We start from the raw sequence: 25950 nt of genomic DNA on the forward strand, positions 1-25950 counted from the left end.
AATGTTTTAGATCCTAGCCTTCTAAAAGACAAACTGGCAGCACTAAAAACAGTTACAAAACAAATGTATTTTTTTAAAAAAAGAAAAAGAAAACCAAGCCTAAACTTAAATTGCAGGCTTATTAGCAGTGGGTCTGGAACAGGGACATGGGACAGGATGGGGGGGTGGGAATAAATGGCAACTCTAATGGTTAAGCTGGCAGAACATACAGAAAATGAATATTATTCCTAGTCAGTGCTGGCTATAGCCTACATTGATTAATTTCGTTTTTGGGATGAAGGGATACAGTTAAACACTATATATTTAATCTGGAATGGAAAAGCATGTACAAAAGTCTCGGCAACTTGATCTAATTTCTTTTAACAGGTTTACTCCATGAAAGTCAGTGGATTGACAGTTCTGGGCGAAAAAATACCAATGTTACACAAAGATTTTACAGGCAACTTATGGAAGGCTGAAGAGGAACAGAAGTCACAAGCAGTCATGAAAACTGGTGTAGCCAATTGTAGATATCCATACTTTACTGTTTTTTAATTGGTGTTGTTTATGTGCATGCATATATATATGTATATATATATGTATATATACATACACATATACATACACACATGGCAGTTTTCTGGAATTTAATAAATAAGGACAACTTATAATATATAAAACAATATAAACATTTATATGCTACATGCATATCATATAATTTAGACATAATAATTTATACGACGGAGAGGCACAGACCTATGTTCGTCCAATTTTCCTGGATAATGCACACACACAAGAAGTGTCTATTCTTATCCATCGCCAGGCTACAAGTTTATTGTTTTCTGAAGTCAATGCTCGTACAAATGTTTGGGATGTTTTGCACTGGGAGTTCCAGTGCTTATCATCTATACCACGGCAGCCACTTTTGGCAGGCTTGGCTTGTTTACACTTTGTTTCATAAAAATATTGCTTGACTGGGGAAGGCCCTGTTCTGATTTCTCCCAGCACAGTAACCTGGTGTCCTCTAATGTCAATGGCAGAAGATTTGTCAGTGACCCATCGGCTCTCACTGTCACACACGGAATACTCTCCACGATGACTCTTGTTTTCAGCAAACCTCTTCTGCCGAGACGTTTGGTTTGCTGCCACAGAACTGCCAACGTAATCCTCCGTAAGGTATAATGGAGGGGGTTCCAATGGGGTATTGTCACTTAGGAGGACCCTGGGGGAGCTATAGCGTTTCTGGTGTTTTAGTAGTTCTGTATCCATTGAGATAACCGGCTGGAAATCCAGTTTCACACTTTCATTGCCATCCATATCAGGCTCAGCAGTCTCTGTTTTCTTCATTGTGTCTTGAACACTATCCTTTATATCTGTGATTTGCTTGGAGATCTTATTTCTTAAGATGTCTGCTTGAATAAGTTTTATAATGAGAGAATTTATTGAATCTTCTGGTAAACTCCCTTGGTCCATGTTGGTAGACTGGATGCCACGGAGATAAGCAAGGAATATCACATAAAACAAGATGGACATCACCTTGTTCACGTGTAAGATCTGGAAAAAAAAACCAAGAGTCAACTTGGAGACAAACAAATGAGCTTACATAGTCAACTGGTTGGTGGTGGTTGTTTTTCTTTCCATCATTTTCTTTTCAATATTTTGCAGAGGCAAAGTTTTACAAACTGTGTGTGCAATACCAAATGGCCAATAAATTCATGCAAGCTTCCCCCCAAATTCATATGGTCATATGAAGCTTCTTTAGGCAAACCAGTGGCTCTTTACGCTCAATATTATCTACTGTGACTGGCCGTAACCCTTTCCAGCCCAGCTGTTCTGGACCCCTATAGCTGGAGGTGCCAGGAATTAACACTGGGCTTTCGGCCTGCTTTCTCATTGAGATTCATTTAACTGGAGAGGTCAGGGATTGAATTTGGGGCATGCATGTAGACATGCATGGCAAGCATATCATTCCTATTTTTTAAACTCTCAGAAAAATCGGACCTGCACCCTGATCTCAGAAGTTCTTGCTGTAAGGTTCTAATTCACACATACATTCCACTGATACCAGCTAAATTTTTACATGGCAAAACTGAATCCATGCACGATCCGTAAGCCTGTGTATTCACAGTGTCCCTCGTGGTGGCCATGGAGAAGAGCAAAGATGTGTGTGTTTATTACTAAGTGTATGGTCAGAATCAAATGTTACAGCAGACTTACAACTACCACTAAAAACAAGAATCTCACACCATCTTCTTCCACTCTGCCTTTGTAACATCAAGTTTCTCACTCCTGCAAATAGCAGCCAATGAAGTGGAGTGGGAAAATCATGTGTGATTATAGAACGCATTAAGTATTTCAATATCAGGAGTGAGCAGAAGATAAAACCACTAGCGGGACACCAGTGGACCAGACACTAAAGACTGCAAAGAAGTCGGAGACTAGTAGACTGACCACTTCCAGCACAGCAGATGTTCTAAGCTGAACATCTCAAGATCCCATATCCCATATTAGTTATGCCTAATAATGCAGGGGACGCGGGTGGCGCTGTGGGTAAAACCTCAGTGCCTAGGACTTGCCGATCGCATGGTCGGCGGTTCGAATCCCCGTGGCGGGGTGAGCTCCCGTCGTTCGGTCCCAGCGCCTGCCAACCTAGCAGTTCGAAAGCACCCCCGGGTGCAAGTAGATAAATAGGGACCGCTTACTAGCGGGAAGGTAAACGGCGTTCCGTGTGCTGCGCTGGCTTGCCAGATGCAGCTTGTCACGCTGGCCACGTGACCCGGAAGTGTCTGCGGACAGCGCTGGCTCCCGGCCTATAGAGTGAGATGAGCGCACAACCCTAGAGTCTGGCAAGACTGGCCCGTACGGGCAGGGGTACCTTTACCTTTACCTAATAATGCAGAGACCCTGACTATGCACTTTTGCTCGGTAAATATAAAACTCATTTTTCTTTCTAGCAAAAGGAAAAAAGGGGTGCAGTAGCCTGTTAGCCCACAGTTGCCCTAATGTTTTTAGTAGCATCACTACTTTTAGTTGTAGACTCTGGTCCACAAAACTGTACAATACAGTATAGTAACAGTGCAACTTTTCAGATGTCAGCCATACTGCGCTCCATAGAACTTATTCCCTATCGAGTGTGTTGAGAATTTCAGCCTCAATGTGTTAGCTTTTTGCAACTTGCATCTTCAGACCAGTTAGTAGCAGCTTTCTGCTCTGGATGGGGGAGGGAGAAATGACTGTCAATGTGCAGGCTGCCCTTTTATGGTCAAGAAATGTGTTTTCCTCATTCCCATATTTTGTTATGAAATGAGCTCACCTAAGTCTAGACTACGTTTTCCTTAATACTTAAATGACAATTTCTTGCTGTTCTGTAAAAACAGAAGTCTGTGGAGAAAACATTGGGGTTTCTAGCAGTAGATCGCAGGAACTGAAGGACCGGCACTCTTGCTGAAGCAAGTTAAATGTGAAATGGTAACCCAGATCTCACAAACGTGGGAGGAAAGAGTGGTTAGAGCTTCTAGCATGTCTGATATCAACTGGAGAATGAAAATTGTCCAGCTGCTGTACTCCACCAAACTAAGCTTGTCCAACAGAAGGCATGGAACCATCAGATACCAACAGTTATGCCAGTGTTGTAGAAAAAGGTCAGGTGACCAGGCTTTGGTTGGAGTAAAACGGTTCCTCAACTATACAACATCAAACTTATCAGATTGCTTTTTTTCCAAAGAAGTCCTTTAAAAACAGCATTTGTGCACATTCCCCCTTTTTATGAATGCTTTCCCCTAAAATAGATGCTCTTGTGCAGTTTTTGGCTGCCACAAAATTTGGAGAAGCGCAAATTTTGAAGGGCATCTGCATTTCAGTGTGCAGTCTGCCTCAGGAAGCGTGAATTAGGTAAAATGCAAAGTGGACCAAGTTTCTCCTTATCCCAAGCTGCAGTCTGTTGCTTTCTATGTACAGGAATTTTTCTTTTTCCCTGTGGCGAACCATTTCCCCATGCGGTCAAGTCCAGGGTCAGTTTTACTGCTTCAACCCCTGCCTGTGGCCTCTCTTCATATTTCTCAAATCTTTGCACTCCACAGATAAGTGAATGCAAATAACTAATTAGGGATGAGCTTAATAGTCCAGTAGCAGAGGTCGGACTTTTCCACTCTTGGCTGGATAGAAGCCTGTGGATTGACCACAGGCTCAGAAGATTGGGAGGATACTTTGTCGTTGTTGGCGTCCCGTCCCCGCCCCCCATTACAGAGAAAATGCTGCTATTGCTGTATTTCACTACTTTTGGGGATGTGTGTGTTAATAACCTTCTCTTTTCTACTATAAAATAAGTTATTAAAATTTTAATGCTACTTTCCAACTAGTATGGACACTTACTTCTTTGTAGAAAGGATGAAGAAGGACATGGCAAGAGAAGATTCTCCCTTTTCTCTTACCCCCTGCCTCCATGGAAGAACAGCCATTGCATCCCCATTCCCAACCTCTAAGGAAGCTGCCTAGCTTGAGCACAGGCGAGTTTACGTGGGGCTGCCCTTGAGACTGACCCAGAAACTGCAGCAGGTGCAGAATGCCGCAGCGAGACTCCTTACGGGGTCCTCGCTGTGAGATCACATTTACCCGGTGCTATACCAGTTGCACTGGCTCCTGGTGGAGTACAGGATCAGGTTTAAGGTGCTGGTTTTAACCTTTAAAGCCCTATACGGCCTAGGACCCTCGTACCTACGGGACCGCCTCTCCTGGTATGTCCCACAGAGGAACTTACAATCTTCAAACAAAAACATCTTGGAGGTCCCAGGCCACAGAGAGGTTAGGCTGGCCTCAACCAGAGCCAGGGCTTTTTCGGCTGTGGCTCCGATCTGGTGGAACGCTCTGTCACAAGAGACTAGGGCCCTGCGGGACTTGACATCTTTCCGCAGGGCCTGCAAGACAGAGCTTTTCCTCCAGGCCTTTGGTCAGGGCACAGCCTGACTCCCTCCTTTGGCAATCTTCACAGAACTCTAGCCCAATGGTTGCCATCAATTTGATTTGAAGTAATTTTTTAATGAAATGATTTTAGAATGTTGTATTATTTTATTATTTATTATTTTGCTATTATTTTATTATTTTGACCAAACTGCGGGAGGCAGTGGAAGACAGGAGTGCCTGGTGTGCTCTGGTCCATGGGGTCACGAAGAGTCAGACACGACTAAACGACTAAACAACAGCAACATTATTTTATTGTTGTTAGCCGCCCTGAGCCCGGCTTCAGCTGGGGAGGACGGGATATAAATAAAAATTTATTATTATTATTATTATGAATTGGTTGCATAGTACAAAAACCGAGTGTTTCTCGGCTGCTTTTTTTGCAGCACCTCTGCTACTGCTAGAAAGAGTCTGCCAGAAGCAGAAGGTCAGCTGTAGATGTAACGGTCTTCTGCCTTCCATGGAGCCAAATCCAGTAGAAGCTGTCCGGCACCAATGGTGCCCTTAGGGCCGGAAAGAAAAGGTTGTCCACTCTTTTGGACTTCTTCCACCAATCTGCTGAGTAGCATCCAGGGAGAGGGGAGCTCACTGGATGGCTGCATGTAGCATTTGCAAGATTATGAGGAAGCCACAGAGACTGTATTAGAAGGAACAAACTTTACTTAGCGGTGTGCTGCTAGCAAACTTAGCTGTCTTTCCCTGCTGGTGACACCCAGAACTGATTCCTGCCTGCCTCCCCTCTCCCAATACAACCATTTCTAAATCACTTTAGTTCCTGCTCACACTACAGCTGAAAGCTCCTCTGCAGGAGCTGTCACATTTGTGCAGCCCCAGTAAAGCCCCAGTTTGGTTTATCGTTTAACACAAGCCAGTGTTTTCCAATCAAACGCAAATTGCAATAAGGAAAGTAAAAAGCCTGTCGGAAAAGCCACTTACTGGTTGCAGTATCGCCATTTTGATTTAGCACCAGGCATTTCTTGTGCTTCCTTTAGGAGCAGAACGTCCAAACTGCAAGTTGGCAACTGATTAAGGACCATCTGCACAGGCCAGTAGGTCCGGAGTGAGACAATATTAAGAGCCTGGAAAAGGCTAAGGCCTTTGGCAGAAAATAAAGTGAGAGTCTACTAAGTGAGAGTCAACGTAAACACTGAAAGCTGATGCATCTGGAGAATCATTATCCTGAGCTTGAGATATTAAAAGGAAGGGAGAATGTTAGGAAGTAGTGATATCTAAACAGACCCCTGGGGATCTAAAACCTTTGCTTACACACATTTTATTAAAGTTAAACAAACATATATTGGGTGGGAAACGGATATGAACCTGAAAAAGGAAATGGTCCAAAATGAAGAAATGCACACAGAGAGATAGGAAGCACTCTCCTCTCTCCATGAACAATTCTCAAACTGCGTGAACACAAGAAACAAATAATTAAACACACTCAAGGTTCTTATCCATGGGGGGTTCTTATCCTACCATATTTTTGCATAATTCGTTGTCTAGACTTGGCCCCTTCCAATCAACCACGTCTGGAGAGTGATCATTCACTTGCATCAGGTGTGATTGATTGATTGATTGATTGATGATTGATTGATTGATTGATTCAGTTATTCCCAATGCAGGGATGCAGCAGGACCCACATTAAGAGGAAGCTGCTGCTATTTTCAGGAAAGACTACAAAAGTAATGGATTTAGTAACCTCTGCTTGAATCACCTCCTTCCACTCAGAGGAATGCTCACATCAGTGAACTGGGTGGATACAAAGAAAGCAGACAATTCTTACTCTTCTACTGAGCAAGAGCAAACTTTGGGGGGATATCAGAATGATGCATCTCCAAATGCAACTGCAAAAAAGTCTGCCCCAGCTATCAAAAGGAAAACAGCACTCTGCACGCTTCCAGACACGTCCAATGACTTATTTGGGTAGAGTCTTTTTTTTTTTTTTTGAAAAACCTTCTTTCCAAATAGAAACTATCAAATCTCCCACCCAACCCTTGCATTGTAGACAATGCTATGCTTTATTCTTTGCTTTGCATGAAATTTAGTTACCGTATTTTTCGCTCTATAAGACACACCAGACCACAAGACGCACCTAGTTCTTACAGGAGGAAAACAAGAAAAAAAATATTCTGAATCTCAGAAGCCAGAACAGCAAGAGGGATCGCTGCGCAGTGAAAGCAGCAATCCATCTTGCTGTTCTGGCTTCTGGGATAGCTGCGCAGCCTGCATTCGCCCCATAAGACGCACACACATTTCCCCTTACTTTTTAGGAGGGAAAAAGTGAGTCTTATAGAGCAAAAAATACGGTAATAAATGAACATTGCCCCATACTTTACAGATGCAATATTTACTGTGAGCCATGGCTAAATACTAGTGAAATGCCATAGTTTAACTATGGCTTGAGATGATTTGTAAACAGGGCCAATGAAATTAATGGACAACAGTCTGAAGAAGGACAAAAGTGCTACAAACAACCCATTGTTATGGAATTCACTGCCGTAAGACATACTGCATGGATCCTTAATGTAGGCGACTCTTTTTAAAAGATCAGACTCATTCATGTAGGAAAGAGAATATTTGGGAGGAAAGTCCTATCGAAGACTATTCACTATCAGCTGAATGGGACCCTCCATGTGAAGCAGTTTACCTAAATATCATCTGTTTCTGTTATGTACTGAAGTTCTCACCCTGGGCCAGCAGGGGGATACTGTAGATAGTTATGCAAATAAGGGATCGAAAGTGACGTTCAGTGATTGGATAGTTTTAGAAAATTGTTACAGTTACGTTGTACTGGAGCTCTATATAAGCAGGCTGACTGAACCCTTCAGTTCAGTTCTGTTCTGGCCTGTGAATAAACAAGAGCTGTTTGAAGAATCGCTGTGTCGTCTGCTATGTCTACCCACAACTTAACAGTTTCCATATCAAACAGTCAGTGCCTATCAACATTTTTGCAGCATGTTCTCCTCTGCAGAGACTTCGGAGGGGATCCCTGTCACCATCACATGGATTAGTGCTGAACAGAGATTGCTGTAGTTGCACAGTGCATTGCCCTACAACTAGCTCCAATAACGGTTCCCTTGTCATCATATTGATGCCTTTGGAGAACTAAGGGGCATCCTGTTCCCACAGCGGCCAGGCAGAAGCCCGTGGAAAGCCAGAGAAGTCTGCAAACAGCAGCAATCCTGCTCATGCAGACATATCATGGAGTGTAAAATCAGTGAGCAATCAAGAAAATAAAACCGGATTCTATGGTAAGCCTTCTTGGAAGGGTTTTCTCAAAGTCAGCATATAAATGTTTTAAATGAATTAAAATAACACCATAGCTGTCAACTTACAGATTTGAAAATAAGGGACCAGCAGCCTCGAAAATAACGGATCAACAATTACTTTGATAAAATACATATTTTGTTGCGTGCAAATGGCTTTAGATACCTGTTAGGTCCATAAATTACCATATCACACATATTCAACACAAAAAAAACAGCAACAATTTGTTGTTGACAAAGGACAGCTGGAAATAGAAAGGGCCCCATTACCTTCAGTAGCTTATTTAAGGGACATCCATCAATAAGGGACAGCAGCGGGACATGGCGCTGGGATAAGGGACTGTCCCGCCAAATAAGGGACACTTGACAGCTATGAATAACACAACCTTAACATATTTAAACATCAGAATTTCTTACCCTATCTCAAGATTCAGAGGTGTTCACAATGGCAAGGCTCTTGTTAACCTGCACCTGGCTGGAAGAAAAACTTAGCTAGTGAATAGGAATCGAGTCTCGCACTAGGAAAACGGCACAAATGGCACTGCATAGCAACAATATCAATGCTGATTTATGCGATTGCGTAGATTTCAAAATACTGTTATGGGCTACCATGCCTGAATTCCAAGTACTTCTAACTCTGTGTGACTTTGCAATTAACAATGAATGCTAATTTATGGAAAATCAGTGGCCAATTGAGAGATCAAATCATACCAGGAAGAGGGTGGGATGAAGTTATGAAACTGTCTGTCTTAGTCTGAGTAGGGACCAAGATTCTTAGAAAGGAGACTGTATGAATTTGGCCAGAAAATGATAGAATAGTTCTGGCTTTAAGGGTCTCAGCAAGCTACTGGCTGCTGGTGGGGGCAGACAACCAACAGTATGAGACATCTCTGCTAGAATATATGCACCAGCTCCCATATGCTACTGGCTCAGATTGGTATATAAAGCCCTGAAGAACTAGGGTCCCACATATCTTAAAGACGAATTGAACGCTTACATCACAGCTCAGTCCCTAAGAGCATCCAGTTTCCCCCCATATCACAGAAGCTAAACTAGCTTCAAGTAGATACCAGGTATTTAATTCTGTTGCTCCCTTGCTATAGAATACTTTTCCAGCAGAAATTTGGCAGGCATTCTTGATTCTGATGCTGAGGCGTCTCTCAGTTATTTTTTTATTCCGCCTGCAACTGCTTAAAACATTCTGAATTAGCAAGTCATTTTTCCGATTATGTTGTACTATTTCAAATGTAGTTTTATGTTTTATTGTTGCACACCACACTGATGTTTTACGATCTGGTGGCATATAAATACTTTTATAAATGAAAGAAACAAAGCACTACAGAAGAAACAGTGGGCAGTATTTAATCATTCTCAGCAAATTTCAATGGGGCCGCTCCAAATATGACTTCTAATTGTGTATCACCCACTCAGTAAAGCAACATCTGCCTCCCATCCGAAATACCAACTTGGAACAAAAAGAGAATAAGAAGAGAACTTGCATGGCAAGCTTCCCTAGGGAGTGAATTCTGAAGAGCAGATCCCATTGCACCTTCATGCCACTCCCAAACTTATGTAGGGTTTTTAATTGGAGCAGGTATTCTTCTGAAGATCTCAGCGTATGGGTTTCATTTTATTCTTCTTCCTGTAGTCTATCCCTGCCACCAGACATCTGTTCTCAATTACCACTTCCTCACCCAGGCCTGGCAGAAAAAAGTAGAGCTGGGTGTAATCAACTTATTGGTGCCATTTTTTTTATAGGCAGCTTTTTGCCACCCAAGTGGTGGTAAGATCATGCCAGATCTCCAAATACACTGCTCCTAGAAGTTTCATGTAGATATTGAAGAACATGGTGGACAAGATCAGATCCTGAGGAGCTCCACTAGACAAATTCCACAAAGCAGTGCAAAGCATAAATGCATCAAGATTACTTTCTGGGATCTTCCTAACAAGGAGACTCCACATTGCAATGCCTCAAAAGGTCACAATGGTAGCAACAGAGATCCAAGAAAATCAGCCTGCTTGGATAGGCTCCTATATATCTCTTGACATAGATCCAGTGGTTTGTTTTTTTTAAAAAAATGTTTAGAGGTACTCTCATTTTCCTACTCATATTGAAATACTGCACCTCAATGAGGCCAAACTTAGATTCACAAAATGTTTACGGGTTTACGACGTACCCCTGCGTCCCCCCAGAAAAAAGCACTGCATAGATCAGGGGTCAGCAAACTTTTTCAGCAGGGGGCCGGTCCATTGCCCCTCAGACCTTGTGGGGGGCCGGACTATATATTGGATAAAAAAAATGAACAAATTCCTATGCCCAGCAAATAACCCAGAGATGCATTTTAAATAAAAGTACACATTCTACTCATGTAAAAACACGCTGATTCTCGGACCGTCCGCGGGCCGGATTGAGAAGATCATTGGGCCAGATCCGGCCCCCAGGCTTTAGTTTGCCTACCCATGGCATAGATCCACCAGTTAACTAACACAGTTACCAACCAAAACGTAGCCTGAAATCAGATTGATATAGATCTATATGATCATTTCCCTCCTGAATGTCCCAGAGCCAAACCGCTACCACCCCATCCTTTCAGAGGAAGGGTAAGGTAGAAATTTAACAAACAAATAAACTTTGCCCATAAAACTGACCAGATTAGTTAGATTCAGGGGATCTAAGGATAACTTCTAAAGTAGAAAATACACAATTGTCTCCTTCAAGAGAGGAGGATAGGAGTCCCTCCCTAAGAGAGGAAACCATCACAGAATGGACCAAACTGAGTAGCTCAACTTGACTGGCTACAGTCAGCCAAGTGTGTGTGTGAAACTGGCTAGAGACCCCCAAGAACTCTGTTAATGTCCTCTGGGAAAATCACTCAAATTCAGCCAAGCAACTGCAGCCAGTGGAGGTCAATATGGCATTCGAGTTGTAAACTCAGGTCCCAAGATGTGGGGGGAGATCCAAAAGGCAAATGGAAACACAATGAATTATATTTTCATAAAATTTATATACTGCTTGACTATAAAAACAAAAACAAATTATGCTTGGCAGGTGAATTGCCATTTAGGCAAGAATAAGGGTGCATACAAAAAAGCAAAAAGATAAAAACAGCAATACTTAATTATCAAAATCCCAAAGGCAGCCTGCGCATAGTAACTAATGACACAACTAATGGGCCATTTCAATTGGGATTTAGGCCCAGCTTTGGCACCTAAACTGCTTTGGTTGCCCTGTATGATGACCTCTGCCAGGAGAGAAAGAAATGTGTCCCTCTTAATTCTCCTTGACCTCTCAGTGGCTTTTGATACCATCAACCACAGTATCCTTCTGGAGCAGACGTCTGAGTTAGGGGTGTGTGTCACCGCTTTGCGGTATTCTGGTTCTACTTGGGTGATCATTCCCAAGGGTGATGCTTTTGGGCCCCTGAAGCCTTCAATGTGGGGTTCCCCAGGGTTCAATTTTATCCCCTATACTGTTCAACATCTACATCAGGGGTCAGCAAGGTTTATCTTGCCTGGGCCGGATCGATCCCACGGAGATCCCTTCGTAGGCCAGATCGCACACGCTCCTGCAATTCTCAGCATTTGCACATGCACAGACACAATTTTCAGCACTTGCGTCTACGCAGACACAATTTTTTTGCGCCGTGGAAGCGAGTCCCTGCGCCACACCGCACTGGTTTAGCACAGCGTGTGAGCGGGCAGCTCAGTTCGGGAGCGGCTCATGGGCCAGTCAAATGACCTCTGCAGGCCACTTCTAGCCCATGGGCCTTAGGTTGCTGACGCCTGATCTACATGAAACCGCTGAGTGGCGTTATCCATAATTCTGGAGTACATTGTCAGCAGTATGCTGACACCGCTCTACTTCTCTTTACATCTGCAGGTGAGGCAGCGGAAGTGCTGGACCAGTGTCTTGCCTCAGTAATGGGTTGGATGAGAGTCAATAAACTGAAGCTCAATCCAGATTAAGACTGGGGAACTAATAGGGGGCAGTTCTTTAGACTGGATGGCTGGCAGGTTGCCTGCTCTTGATGGGGTTACACTTCCTCTGAAGGAGTGGGTATATAGCTTCAGGGTTCTTCTGGATCCATGGCTGCTCTTGAAACTTGGGTGGCCTCCGTGGCACTGAGTTCCTTCCATCAGTTCCGGTGGGTGGCCCAGCTGTGCCCCTATCTGGATAAAGGTAAAAGTAAAGGGACCCCTGACCATTAGGTCCAGTCGTGGCCGACTCTGGGGTTGCGGCGCTCATCTCGCTTTATTGGCCGAGGGAGCCGGCGTACAGCTTCCAGGTCATGTGGCCAGCATGACTAAGCCGCTTCTGGCGAACCAGAGCAGCGCACGGAAACACCGTTTACCTTCCTGCCAGGTTTACCTACCTATTTATCTACTTGCACTTTGACGTGCTTTCGAACTGCTAGGTTGGCAGGAGCTGGGACAGAGCAACGGGAGCTCACCCCATTGCGGGGATTCGAACTGCCAACCTTCTGATCGGCAAGCCCTAGGCTCTGTGGTTTAACCCACAGCACCACCCACGTCCCGCCCCTATCTGGATAGGGATAGCCTAACGTCTGCCATCTATGCTCTGGTAGCCATTAGGTTAGATTACTTCAAAATATTAGACGTGGGGCTGCCTCAGAAGACATTTCAGAAACTTCAGCTGCTGCAAGATTCAGCAGCCAGGTTACTCATTGGGACAAGATGGTTTGAGCATATAACTCCAATCCTCACCCAACTGCACTTACAGCCAATCAGTTTCTGTTCCGAATTCAAAGTGCTGGTCTTGACCATATAAGGAAAGCCAATTTAGATTTAGCAAGTTTATTTCTATTATATATGGTAAACCATTTAAGTCAGTGATGGCCAAACTTGGCCCTCCAGCTGTTTTGGGACTACAATTCCCATCATCCCTGACCACTGGTCCTGTTAGCTAGGGGTGATGGGAGTTGTAGTCCCAAAACAGCTGGAGGGCCAAGTTTGGCCATCACTGATTTAAGTTGTTTTAGCTGTTTTAATAAACTAAATTTGGCTTACTTTTATGTGGAGTTTAGAAATATTTTCTATATTGCAGTAAACAAAAATGAAAACTTTTGCCATATTAATTTTACATGCCATCCAAATGTCTCAACGGTCTAATCCAGTGGTTCCCAAACTTTTTCAGCCCCCACCCCACCCTGGCTTGGTTACATAAACTCTCCCCCTGCGCCACCCTAAAAAAAAAACATTGTTCTGAACAGTAGTTTGCATGACCCACTAAGGAAGATTATAATACAATAAACTTCAGAACAGTAACAATTAATTGCACATTTGTTCAAAACCCAAATAAAACTATGTTGTTTAATTAATTAAACATCGGTGAACAAGACTACCCCAGTGTGTCAGAACATTTGTGGTAATTTTATTGAGTATCCAAAACATTAGATCAACGGAGGATGAATAATAATAAAGCCTTGAAGGGAAGGCAGAAATTGCATAAACACAAATTAAAGAACAAATAGCAGCAACAGAGGTTGCAGCCAGTGTTGGAAACTCAGATATACAAGCTAGCTGCAACACCTCTATCCTTAGCAGAAGCATTCAGTGTCTTCTGTTTAGCTATTAAAGGCACAACCCCACCCCCACCCCCCCGGATCCTACATAGGTTGCCACATCCCATTCACAGCCTTCCCATTAACTTCACTTTTAATGAAAAAGTATTTTAAAGACATCAACAGCACATCTGGCTTTAGGATGGGCTTTGGATTGCTGTTTACCGTATTTTTCTGTGTGTAACACGCCCCCGTGTATAAGACAACCCCTATTTTTTGGGACACCAAATTAGGGAAATGGGGGGATTGCCCAGAGTTCCTGAGCTTTTGGGGGGGATTGCCAACAATCGCTCACCCGCCTGACCGCCGCTGCCAATTGCACGCCTTGCTGAAGCCACCAATCGTCCGCCCGCTCACCGCCAACTGCCCGCCCAATTGCCGCAGCAGCAGCAGCCAATCGTCAGCAGGCCTTGCTGCAGTCACCAATCACCCGCCCAATCGCCACGGACAATCTCCTGCTCGTGGCTGCCACCAATTGCTCGTTCTCCCATGCACTATCTGTGTATAAGACGACTCCCAATTTTTTACATTTCCTTACAATAAAAAAAAATCGGAAAAATACAGAACTCTGCAACAATCTAAACTCTGCTTAGCTGAGAGCAAGTGTCACTGAATTCAATAGTACTTTCTTCTGCTAGACTTCTAATGTCAATTCTGGGACACGTTATATCACCCCACCAATCCTAGCATGAAACAGCAGTGGGTGAAATAATTTTGTGCAAGAACCTTTGTCCACCATTGAAGAGCGCACTGAGCCCCAGAAAGCAAAATACCTTTTAGAAAGTGGTAGGAGGTATTCAAAAGCTTGGGAGAAATCCCAGATCACAGGAACCCTGGAGAAGGCAGAACATCAACTGCCTCAAGGGATCACAAAGGCACCACCCATCTTATATATGTTTACTCACAGAAGTAAGTTTTGCTGTGTTCTCTGGCGCTTGCACCCAAAAACAGGATCCAAGGAAGGGAGTTGTTTTTGTGTGCCCTGGGGGCACACAATTCGCATTTGCAGGGAGATCTTTTTGGCTGGAATTGTAAAAATCAACACCAGAATTGAGTTCACTGTTGACATTCCAAGCTGAGGAATGAGACCATACTGGTGCAACAAGCTTAGTGTCATCGTGGACTGAGCAACTGTGACACAAACTTGGAACACAAACCCAGTTAAGAAAAGTCTTTGAGTCCACCGTGTGATCCTTGGATGAAAGGCAGTAGATTGTAGTATATTATATTATATTATATTATATTATATTATATTATAAATAGTTGTTGTTGTTGTTAACACCTATTGGTTAGTGCCTAGTGTATCACTAGAGCTAAGTAGTACACTTCACACCACTGCAACTATTTTTAAAGGGGGGTGAATAATATTTGTTTGGTGAAATGCTATATACTTAATAACAAGAGCAGACAATACAAATGAGGCTCTTTAAAAAGGTGGAAACTATGCCAGTTCATTGATTTTGCAACACAGCAATGTGCCACCATTTTGAGATTAATTTTCTTAAACATCACGTTCTTCATTAAGCAGAATATATCTGTCCCCTTCTAGCAACAGATCTAACATTGCCTGAGTTGTTAAAACTTTCAAAAATGGCGACAGATTTGACTTGCCTACAAGCAGGGAAAGCCTCCCTTCACCTGAAACATCTTCGTTATGTTTGTATGATTATCAGACTATGGAGATCCTGGACTGAGTCATTACATCAGCCACGGGGGACTCGCGCTGAAAACCCTACATATCTCACATCTTTTCTGCAGCTATTATAATGAACTGTTACTTTGGATGGGAAAAACAAAAGGCCAAACTCCTGTGCACTTTGAGAGCAGAGTATGAAGTTTCTTCTATGGGCCTCTACCAGAACACAGAGCCACCGGTGTTCCTTCTAACCATTATGCCACACTGCCTCTCCAGTGATCGAGCAGGAAAATCCGACAGGAGCTGAGAAGGATCAGAACAAATCTTCCCCTGTGGGTGAAGGTGATAAAGCTGATGTACACAGGAGGCACAGAACTAGGCATTGCAAGTAAAAGGTCGCAGGAGAGTAACTGAGAGACAACTGCAGGCAAAAACCTAAGTGCTGCATGCAAGTGCTTATAGAAAGGTGAAGGGACCCCTGACCATTAGGTCCAGTCGTGACCGACTCTGGGGTTGCGGCGCTCATCTTGCTTTACTGGCTGAGGGAGCCGGTGTACAGCTTCCGGGTCATGTGGCCAGCAGGACTAAGCCGTTTCTGGCGAACCAGAGCAGCGCATGGAAACATCGTTTACCTTCCCGCCGGAGTGGTACCTATTTATCTACTTGTACTTTGACGTGCTTTCGAACTGCTAGGTTGGCAGGAGCAGGGACCGAGCAACGGGAGCTCACCCCGTCGCGGGGATTCGAACCGCTGACCTTCTGATCAGCATGTCCTAGGCTCTGTGGTTTAACCCACAGCACCACCCACATCCCTCACAAGTGCTTATACGCTATTGCTAAAAGCCTCTGAACCATGATAGGAGTGCTTGGTCTTACAGGATGGCATCTAATCGGAACAATGGGAATGTGGTGGAACACAGAAAACCAGTGGGACACAGTTGTGTCTATGGACACAAAATCTACTGGAAGGGCCTATTGGAGGTGGTGTCACTATGTACATCAAAGAGAGCAGTGAGTCCAGCAAACTGGAAACCCCAAAGGGACAGATGACTCCACATAATCATTGTGGGCACTGGTACCAGGACCCATGAGTAATTTAGCACTGGAAACATGCTCTCATCCCCCTGATCGAAATGCTTAGGAAGATCTTATACAGTGGTACCTCAGGCTACATACGCTTCAGGTTACAGAGTCCGCTAACCCAGAAATATTACCTCGGGTTAAGAACTTTGCTTCAGGATGAGAACAGAAATCGTGCTTCTGCGGCGCAGCAGCAGCAGCAGCAGGAGGCCCCATTAGCTAAAGTGGTACTTCAGGTTAAGAACAGTTTCAGGTTAAGAACGGACCTCCGGAACGAATTAAGTACTTAACCTGAGGTACCACTGTACATGGGTAGGCAAACCAAGGCCCGGGGGCTGAATTCAGCCCAATCACCTTCTAAATCCGGCCCATGTGTTTTTTACATGAGTAGAATGTGCCCCTTTACTTAAAATGCATCTCTGGGTTATTTGTGGGGCATAGGAATTCGTTCGTTTTTCTCTTCAAAATATAGTCCGGCCCCCCACAAGGTCTGAGGGACACTGGACCGGCCCCCTGCTGAAAAAGTTTGCTGACCCCTCATCTTATAGAAGGCACCCTGAGAGTCATCTAGTCCATTTTCTGTAATGCAAGAATCACAGCTAAAAAATCCCTGACAGATGTTGGATCACAGGCTTCAGAAAGCAGTGGAAACACATGTGGCAGCAGCTTCAGAGGGAGGGAAGGTATAACTTGAGATTTCTTGGAAACACTCCAACTCTGCTCTCTGAGTGTGCAAGGTGCATACAACCTCATTTGGCAGCACAGCTGAACCACCCATTTCAACACCCTATTACAAGAACAATGCTTCCAGCTGCAACCATACTGCAACTAGGGATGGGCATTATCTGCCAAATCTGCTTTCTTATTTATGTGCATTTTTTTTATTTTTAAAAAAAGATCTCTACCCCTTTAATTAAAAATAAACAGCTATTTATTTGGGGTTTTTTTTAAGGGTTTCTCATTTTCCAGTCTTTCTAAAGTTCTGTTCTCCACATTAAAAAATAATCACAAACTGGTATCAAAAAGTTCTCACGAAAATTCAGCAAGATTTTAGTGCAACTTTTAAATATACACAATTTTGTATGCAACTTTTCAAATTCAGTGTATTTTTGTTCTTACTTCCACTAATATGCATATTTATATGCACTCCTCCCCCTGCTACATTCATATTTGTACACATTACTTGGCGGGAAAACTGCACTGAAAAATTAGGAGACGTGTGAATTTTGAGGGCTGGCTGTGTTACGGTTTGCAGATCGTTTCAGAAAGTGTGAATAGGGTATGTTTGCCTTTAAACGCAAACTGAATCAAATTTATCCTCCATTTCTAGCTGCAGCCTCCACAGAGAAACAGCAACTGGAATTTAAGAGACACCCCCCCCCCGACTTGTTTGCTTGTCAGGGGCCTATAAATCTTCTACACGCTTCCAAAGCACTGTGGCTTTCCTTCAAGTTTTTATTCTGCCTTTGAAAAGCGATTGAAATTTTGCCAGATTATTTTATACGTTTGTGCATTCAAAACATTCCCACCATGTTGAGTCGAAAGCTCTCGGGAGGAACAGCTGCTCCTGTGAGAGTTCAGTAACTGGATAATTCACCCTTTCCACATTTGGCTCCTAGCCAGGCTTCAAGACTGCGCATTTTTCGTTTGGTTCTGGGGGATTCAGATTTTGAACCTGCAACCATGTTACTGAAACCTGAAGAGGTCTGAGCTCAGACTGCGCTTTAAGATCCAATCTGCTTAGGTAAGCGGAAACGCACAGAACGGCTGGACAGACACCTTGTCACAGCGCAGAGAAGACTTCTGAACATGGCAAGCCCATTCAAATTTCCTTGGGACTTTCCATTCACCCATTGCTAAGTAAGCCCTTCTTCCTCTCTCTCTGTGGCCGGCCACCTACTTCAGCCTATTTTATTGCTCTTCATACACAGTTTCAAGAGCTCTGGCTAATGATAGCACAAAGTCTCATTCAGAATCAAGATCCAATCCATGCCATGCACTGCACTGTTGTCCATCAATCACGGATGTCAGTGCACATTACGTTTCAGGCAGAAAATGTTGGATTTGAAACACAATGCCAAATTCAGGAATGTGTCTTGTACCCTACTAGGAAACACAGCTTGGGGCTTTTCAATTTGGGACGGAGGAAAGGAGACTAAGGTGTCTTCTTCGGTGGAAACAGGATATGCTTATAAAATTATTAATGTCGCAAGGAGAGTGTATAAAGAAATTTTTACTACCTCTCTTGAAAACAATTGAACTCAGGGTCACCAAATTAAACATACTGGCAACGAGTTCAGGACAGACAAAATAAAGTATTTCCTCATGCAATACACAGCTAAGTTTTGTAATTCAATGTTACGACATGCGGTGATGGCCACTGGTTTAAATTACTAGAAGAAGCACAGACAAATTACTTATAAGAATAAATGCTGGTCAATGACCATAACAAGGAAAAATGATTTTGACTTGTAATGCTTTTTATATAAACTGCCAACTCATAAAAAAACCCTCAAGGCAGTGTACAATAAAATCATTAAACCATACAATGATAAAACACAGAATAAATGACCAATCAGATTGCTTCTTGCAATGCAGTTTTTTAGGATTTTAAGTGCTTGTTTGATTTCCAGTGTTCCAAATTACTGGGGCCATAACACTAAAAGCCTTGGTTCGTGGACAAACGAAACCCATTTGAGGCATCTGTGAGAGGCCCCTTCTGCATTATACATTTTTAAAAGTATCACACGCCACAGTCATGGCTTCCCAAAAGAATACTGGGAACTGTAGTCTTTTAAGGGTGCTGAGAGTTGTTAAGAAACCCTCAGAGATCTTCAATTCTTAGAGTTGCCTGGGAAGAGGGAAGATTGCTAAACCACTGAGAATTGCAGCTCTGTGAGGGAAATGCACACCGGGTTGGCCCCCTCATCCAACGAGGCCTTATTATGGACCAAGCTGCATTCAATAACAATACCACAAAATTTAGGGGGCACAGGGGAAGAGCAACCAGAGGCCTGTGGATGAGGGAAGCATGGCATGCAAGCAGCCATACCCTCATCAACCACAATTATCCTTCCTTCCCTCGCGTTGGCTGGCTCAATGAACAAGTAATAGCTATGATAGCTACACATAACTTATTGGAAGCAACCAACAGAACACTTTATCACATGTGGTGGGAATGTAAAAAAGTGAAAAGCTTCTGGGAAATGATATATAACGAGATGAAAAAAATGTTGAAATATACATTTATAAAGAAACCAGAAGCATTTTTACTGGGCATTGTAGGAAGTGATATAGATAGAAAAGAATGTAAGCTGTTTTTATATGCAACGATGGCAGCAAGAATATTATTGGCACAAAAATGGAAGCAAGAAGAATTACTGACGAAAGAAGAATAGAGGATGAAATTAATGGACTATGCAGAACTAGACAAACTAACAGGAAGGATTCGAAATCTGCGGGACCAGAAATTCACAGAAGACTGGTGTAAATTTATTTTGAAAAGTAATTGTGATGATCAGACTACGTTTGTAGGTTTGCAAGAAGTTTTGTGAGGTGAATTATTGGAACTATTGCAAAAATGGATAAAGGGGAGGATGGTTAGTTAAGATAATTAAAGGCAATATGAATTTAAGAAATGCATAAGAAGTGATAAAAACGGTGGATCATCAGAGGTGCTGATGGAAGTCCAAACAAGATTGTATAAGTGGTGAAGTTTTGTGGTATGTATTATAATTTATATGTTAAAATTAATAAAAATTATTATTAAAAAAAGGAAGCAGCCAACAGACAAAGGCCATGAAATCCATGTTGTGCTCATAGGCTTCCCATAGTTATATTGTTGACCACCAAAGGAGACAGAATGCTGGGTTTTTTGGTCACAAAAATCACAGAACTGAAGAATAAGCTATCTATGATCAATACAGAAAATCCAAACCCAAGGCATCTCCAACAGATGGTTGCCAGCCTCTGCTTGAAGCCAGGAAACTGGTTCCACTGTCTAACTGCTCTTACTGTCGAGAGGGTTCTCCATGCAGAACTTTGCACTTGTCTCTGCTGAATTTCATTTTGCCATGAATCCAAGTTCTCCACCCTGTTAACTTCATTTTGAAAATATATTTCTGTTCTTCCGAGGTGCCAAATTAGTCCTCCAAGCTTTATGCCATCTGCAAAATTTTGTGCAGACTTTATGAAGATTCCTTAGACCTCCTCATTCAAGATAAAAATGTTAAAGAACACCAGGCGTGACAGAGCGCTACAGCACTCCACTCAAACAAAACCTGCCTGCAGAATGAAGATGAGCCATTAATGAGCAGTCCGTGTGTAGTTTTCCAACCAAAAGTGAATTCACCTGATGGTACTATCGCCTATCCCAGGCAGAGGCAAACTCGGCCCTCCAGATGTTTTGGGACTACAATTCCCATCATCCCTGACCACTGGTCCTGTCAGCTAGGGATCATGGGAGTTGTAGTCCAAAACATCTGGAGGGCCGAGTTTGCCTATGACTGGCCTATTCTGTATTTAATGAGTTTGCTAACAAAATATCATGAAGGGCTTTCATTTCAAAGAAACCCCATAATCCAAGATGGTGGCCAAGTTGGTGTCTTGAACTAATGCTTTCTATGGCTGTACAGTGGTACCTCGAGTTAAGTACTTAATTCATTCTGGAGGTCCATTCTTAACCTGAAACTGTTCTTAACCTGAAGCACCACTTTAGCTAATGGGGCCTCCCCACTGCCACACAATATCTGTTCTCATCCTGAAGCAAAGTTCTTAACCCAAATATTAATATTTCTGGGATAGCGGAGCCTGTAACCTGAAGCGTATGTAACCTGAGGTACCACTGTACAGTCAAACAATTGAATTTTGGCCTGAATAAAAAGAAAACCGCTCTCAAATAAGAGTTCTATATTGGAATCAAAGAGAAAAAGCAAGGGGGAATAAAGGCATTGAGTCCAACTTCGGAGAGAGCTCTGAATGGGTAAATATGAGGCAGCTGCTGAAGGAGAATTTCAAGGAATCACATCACTATAAAGTATTTATATACACCATGTTTGTGTTATTGAGTTTAGTAGGATAGAACCACTGGTAATCCTTCTGTTGACAGAAGATGGAAAAACTAAGGCCAGCAAATGAAAGGAGCCTTCAGCTTTTAGCCTCAGAAACTTGAATAAAGTGAAATTGCTGAAGATAATGAAGAAAGCAATGCATGCCGACAGGGACATTCTACAGCATAAAGGTTTACAAGGCCGGTAGAGAAGCAAACATTTGAGGATTTGGCCAACGTGCAAGATCAGTGCTCAAGTGAGCTGATATTGTATTTGACAGAAACGAAGAAAAACAGAAACACATGCAGATTCACGTCAGTGCAACAAGTGACGGACAGCAACCGTAGAGAGGTCTTGGCAATGCCTGAGAAAGATCTTGCTTGCTCCCTTTTTATCACTGGATCTCACATTCATGCCAGAACCTTGAAGTTGTTGTTGTTGTTATTCAAACAATTTGTACATGGCTTAAGTACTATAATCTCTAAGTGGTGTACAAGAAATAAGGCTTTCTGGGAAATGATATATAATGAATTGAAAAAGGTATTTAAATATACCTTCTTGAAGAAACCAGAGGCCTTTCTCTTGGGCATGGCCGGCCAAGTGGTGCCAAAGAAGGACAGAACTTTTTTAATGTATGCTAGAACAGCAGCAAGAATACTCATCGCAAAGTATTGGAAGACGCAAGATCTACCCACTCTGGAAGAATGGCAGATGAAACTGATTGACTGTATGGGATTGGCAGAAATGACGAGCAGAATCCGTGACCAGGGAGAAGAGTCGGCAGAAGAAGACTGAAAAAAATTTAAGGACTATTTACAGAAATATTGTAAAATTAAGGAATGCTGAATGGTGTTGGATTGAAATTGAGTGGTTTCTAGCTGTAATGATATAAAGGAATATGGATGGAAAAAAAGGGTTTGGATAGAAAATAAGGTGATATGATAAGCTGTAATGCTTTAAGTTAAGGATTTGCTGAACAAATAATCTGAAATGGAATACAAGAAGGGGAGGTATGAGGAGGTCAGAGAAATTTGTTATTGAAAAGTATGCTTTATGAACTATATGGTTTTTTTTAGTTTTTTTGTTTGTTTTTTGTTTGTATAAAAATTGGAAACTTTAATAAATATCTTTTTTTAAAAAAAAGAAATAAGATGCAGGTAAGGTAAAAACTGGTTAAAACTACAAAACTCCAAGCTGCAATTAAAATGCTTGGAGGATAAAAACATCTTCCGTGAGCACTGGGAATTCCACAAGGAATTTCTGTCTGACCTCAGCTGGGCCCATTGTTGTTCAACGTCTTTATAAACGACTTGGACAAAGGGTGCTCATCAAATATATCATAACTGTCTTGATACCATAAGATTGAATATCACCCCTTACATTAGAGCTGTAAGAAAGCGTTCAGAATGGAAAACCAAGCAGGAACAGGCAGAGCGCCACACCTAATTTTATACTATATTGCTTTCAGACCAAACTTCCCCTTAACCATTATGCCTTCCTGCTGAGATTTATAAGAACAAATACAGCCCAAGCAGCCCTACCAGCCTTTGCTATGTCTTATAAATTTGTTATAATATTTGGCTTTTATTATTTTGAATAATTTTATCATTTTGAAGTAATTAATACATTAGCATTGTTTTTTATGCATATATGAAATATGGACCGTAGAATTGACTGACACACACACACACCAAGTGAAAATGCACTTAATTTTAAATCTTACAGTCACATCTTAATCTTTAGAAAATGTATTCATTTTTCTAGTGAGCTGCAGCTGATTAAAAAGCGACCATCTGGAGCTCAGCACCGCAGACGAAAGGCAGAAAAGGCTATGGAGCGAGCAAAGCAAGAGTTTTTCCTGAAATACCTTTGTACACAGAAAGCAGTTGAAGAATAAGAATATGCCTATACACTGGTACCTCAGGTTAAGTACTTAATTCGTTCTGGAGGTCCATACTTAACCTGAAACTGTTCTTAACCTGAAGCACCACTTTAGCTAATGGGGCCTCCCGCTGCCGCCGCGCCGCCGGAGCCCCATTTCTGTTCTCACCCTGAAGCAAAGTTCTTAACCTGAAGCACTATTTCTGGGTTAGCGGAGTCTGTAACCTGAAGCGTATGTAACCCAAGGTACCACTGTATACGCTTGTTGAAACCAGCACTGAAGGATCTCTAAGGCAAAAAAAATTGTCCAGTAGCACCTTAGAGACCAACTAAGTTTGTTGTTGTTATAAGCTTTCAGTGTATCACAGGGGGTTGGCAACCTAAGGCCCATGGGCCACAAGCGGCCCACGGGAGTTGTTCAACCGGCCCCCGAGCCGAGCTGCCCGCTTGGCGAGTCCCCACACACTGCACTAAACTGGTGCAGCACAGCGCTTCTGTGGCGCCAGAAATCGTGTCTGCACATGAACAGGTGCCGGAAATTGTGTCTGCGCAAATGCAGATGCCAGAAGTTGCGGGCGAGTGCGTGATCCAGTCCATGGAGGGATCTCTGCTGGAGTGAACCGCCCCAGGCGAGGTAAACCTTGTCAACCCGTGGTGTATCTGAAGAAGTGTGCATGCACACGAAAGCTTATACCAAGAACAAACTTACCAGTAGTTGGTCTCTAAGGTGCTACGTGGTGGGACACGGGTGGCGCTGTGGGTTAAACCACAGAGCCTAGGACTTGCTGATCAGAAGGTCGGCGGTTCAAATCCCCGTGACGGGGTGAGCTCCCATTGCTCGGTCCCTGCTCCACCGGCTCCCTCGGCCCGTAAAGCGAGATGAGTGCCACAACCCCAGAGTCATCCGCAACTAGACCTAACGGTCAGGGGTCCCTTTACCTTTACCTTTAAGGTGCTACAGGACAATTTTTAAATTTTTTTTATATATTTCAACTGCGGAAGATCAACACAGCTAACTACCTGAATCTAAGGCAGAAGTTTCACACATTAGACATATTTCTGGAAAACACACAAGAGGAAAAAGGATGTTAGGCAAAACAAGAGTACTGAAAAGTCTGCAAAATAAGATTTTATTGTGCCTGACAGTGGCAGGCTACTGATAGGTGTTGCATAGCTCCTGGCTCAACCCCAGCTAGGTCTGTGACTCAGTTCAAGCAGCAGCCAGCCACATACACACACACTTTGCCTCTTCCACCACTCCCTTTGGGTTGCTTGTGTTTGCTCAATGGGTTTCTTACTTGTGCTCTTCCTTGGAAATCATACATAATGTAAATACCACTAGAGAGGCTCAAAGGCAATTTCAGTCTCGTATGCGGTGTTAACTAACAGCCTCGCCAACTTAAACACTGCTCTCACAACTGCAGAAATGGTGCTTAAACCCAGTTAAACTTTCATATATGCATAAACATACTTCATCAGTGTGCTGCCAGTGGTGTGGGACACAGGCATCTATAGGCACTTGTGGTGGACATGACTGACAGAATTTGAGGGAACAAGCGTTTAATGAGATAAGTAAAATCACTCATCAGTATATCAAAAAGCCTCCAGAGCTTGCATTACTGAATCTCTATTTAAATGGGACTTGGGGGGTGGAAACCACTGCAGTCGTACCCTGGAAGCTGAACGCCTTGGCTCCCGAACAAATCAGCTTCCGAACGATGGAATCCCGGAAGTGAGTGTTCCAGTTTTCGAACGATTTTCAGAAGCTGAATGTCCAGCACGGCTTCCGATTGACTGCAGGACGCTCCTGCAGCCAATCAGAAGCCAGACTTTGGTTTTCAAACAGTTCTGGGAGTCGAACGGACTCCCGGAACGTGTTCTGTTCAAAAACCAAAGTACCACTGTACTTGGATTTCTCCTAGTGGCAGCATTTTAGTTATACAGACACCCTGGAAAGACTTAAAGGTGCAAACTTGAACACTTGGTACAAGAGAGTATGGTGTATTGTTCTTACAGAAGAACAAGCACAAAGAGGAACACTGCACAAATACACCTTTGCAGGAGAATGGTGGACCTTAATTTCATTCATAAATACTCCAGAAAACCAAGTATCAGTTCCAGAGGTGAATCACTTACTAAGAACATGTTTTACTGATGTATGCTGTTACAAGTTGTGGTGAGTGTATTTTCTGGGGTCCCTGGGGAAATTTCATTGGTTTTGTTGGCTATGGGTTACCTTTATTTCCAGAATGTATATGTGATGATTCTGAAAATAATGCAAATAATTTTCTTTAAAAACCCAGCCTTATCGACTCATTGAAGTCGCCGAGTGATAAGGGATGACCTCTAAGTCACTGGTTTTCAACTGGTTGGTCAGGACTCACTAGTGGGTTGCGGCCTAATCCAAACTGGGTCATTACAGAGGCATGGCCACCATGTAAATATGGTGTAAGATTACGAAATGCAGGTTTGGGTTAAAAAATGGGTCCTGGATCTGAAAAGGTTGAAGATACCTGCTCTAAGTG

The 25950-nt window shown here is 43.0% G+C and overlaps 1 protein-coding gene across 3 annotated transcripts in view; it reads right to left on the reverse strand.

Moving 5' to 3' along the window:
- Positions 1–350: 350 nt before the first annotated feature.
- Positions 351–25950, reverse strand: part of NTF3 (neurotrophin 3) — a 61710-nt gene continuing 36110 nt past the window's right edge. For 2 of the 3 annotated variants that reach the window (XM_053387708.1, XM_053387709.1), the window contains exon 2: positions 351–1533. In XM_053387708.1, the coding sequence (XP_053243683.1) occupies positions 736–1533 (798 nt within the window). In that variant the 3' untranslated portion in view covers positions 351–735. Of the gene's footprint in view, positions 1534–8615; positions 8674–25950 lie in introns of all 3 variants that reach the window. The other variant, XM_053387710.1, reaches the window with a different exon arrangement.

Source organism: Podarcis raffonei, chromosome 5, assembly GCF_027172205.1.
Source record: "Podarcis raffonei isolate rPodRaf1 chromosome 5, rPodRaf1.pri, whole genome shotgun sequence".
Lineage (NCBI taxonomy): Eukaryota > Metazoa > Chordata > Lepidosauria > Squamata > Lacertidae > Podarcis > Podarcis raffonei.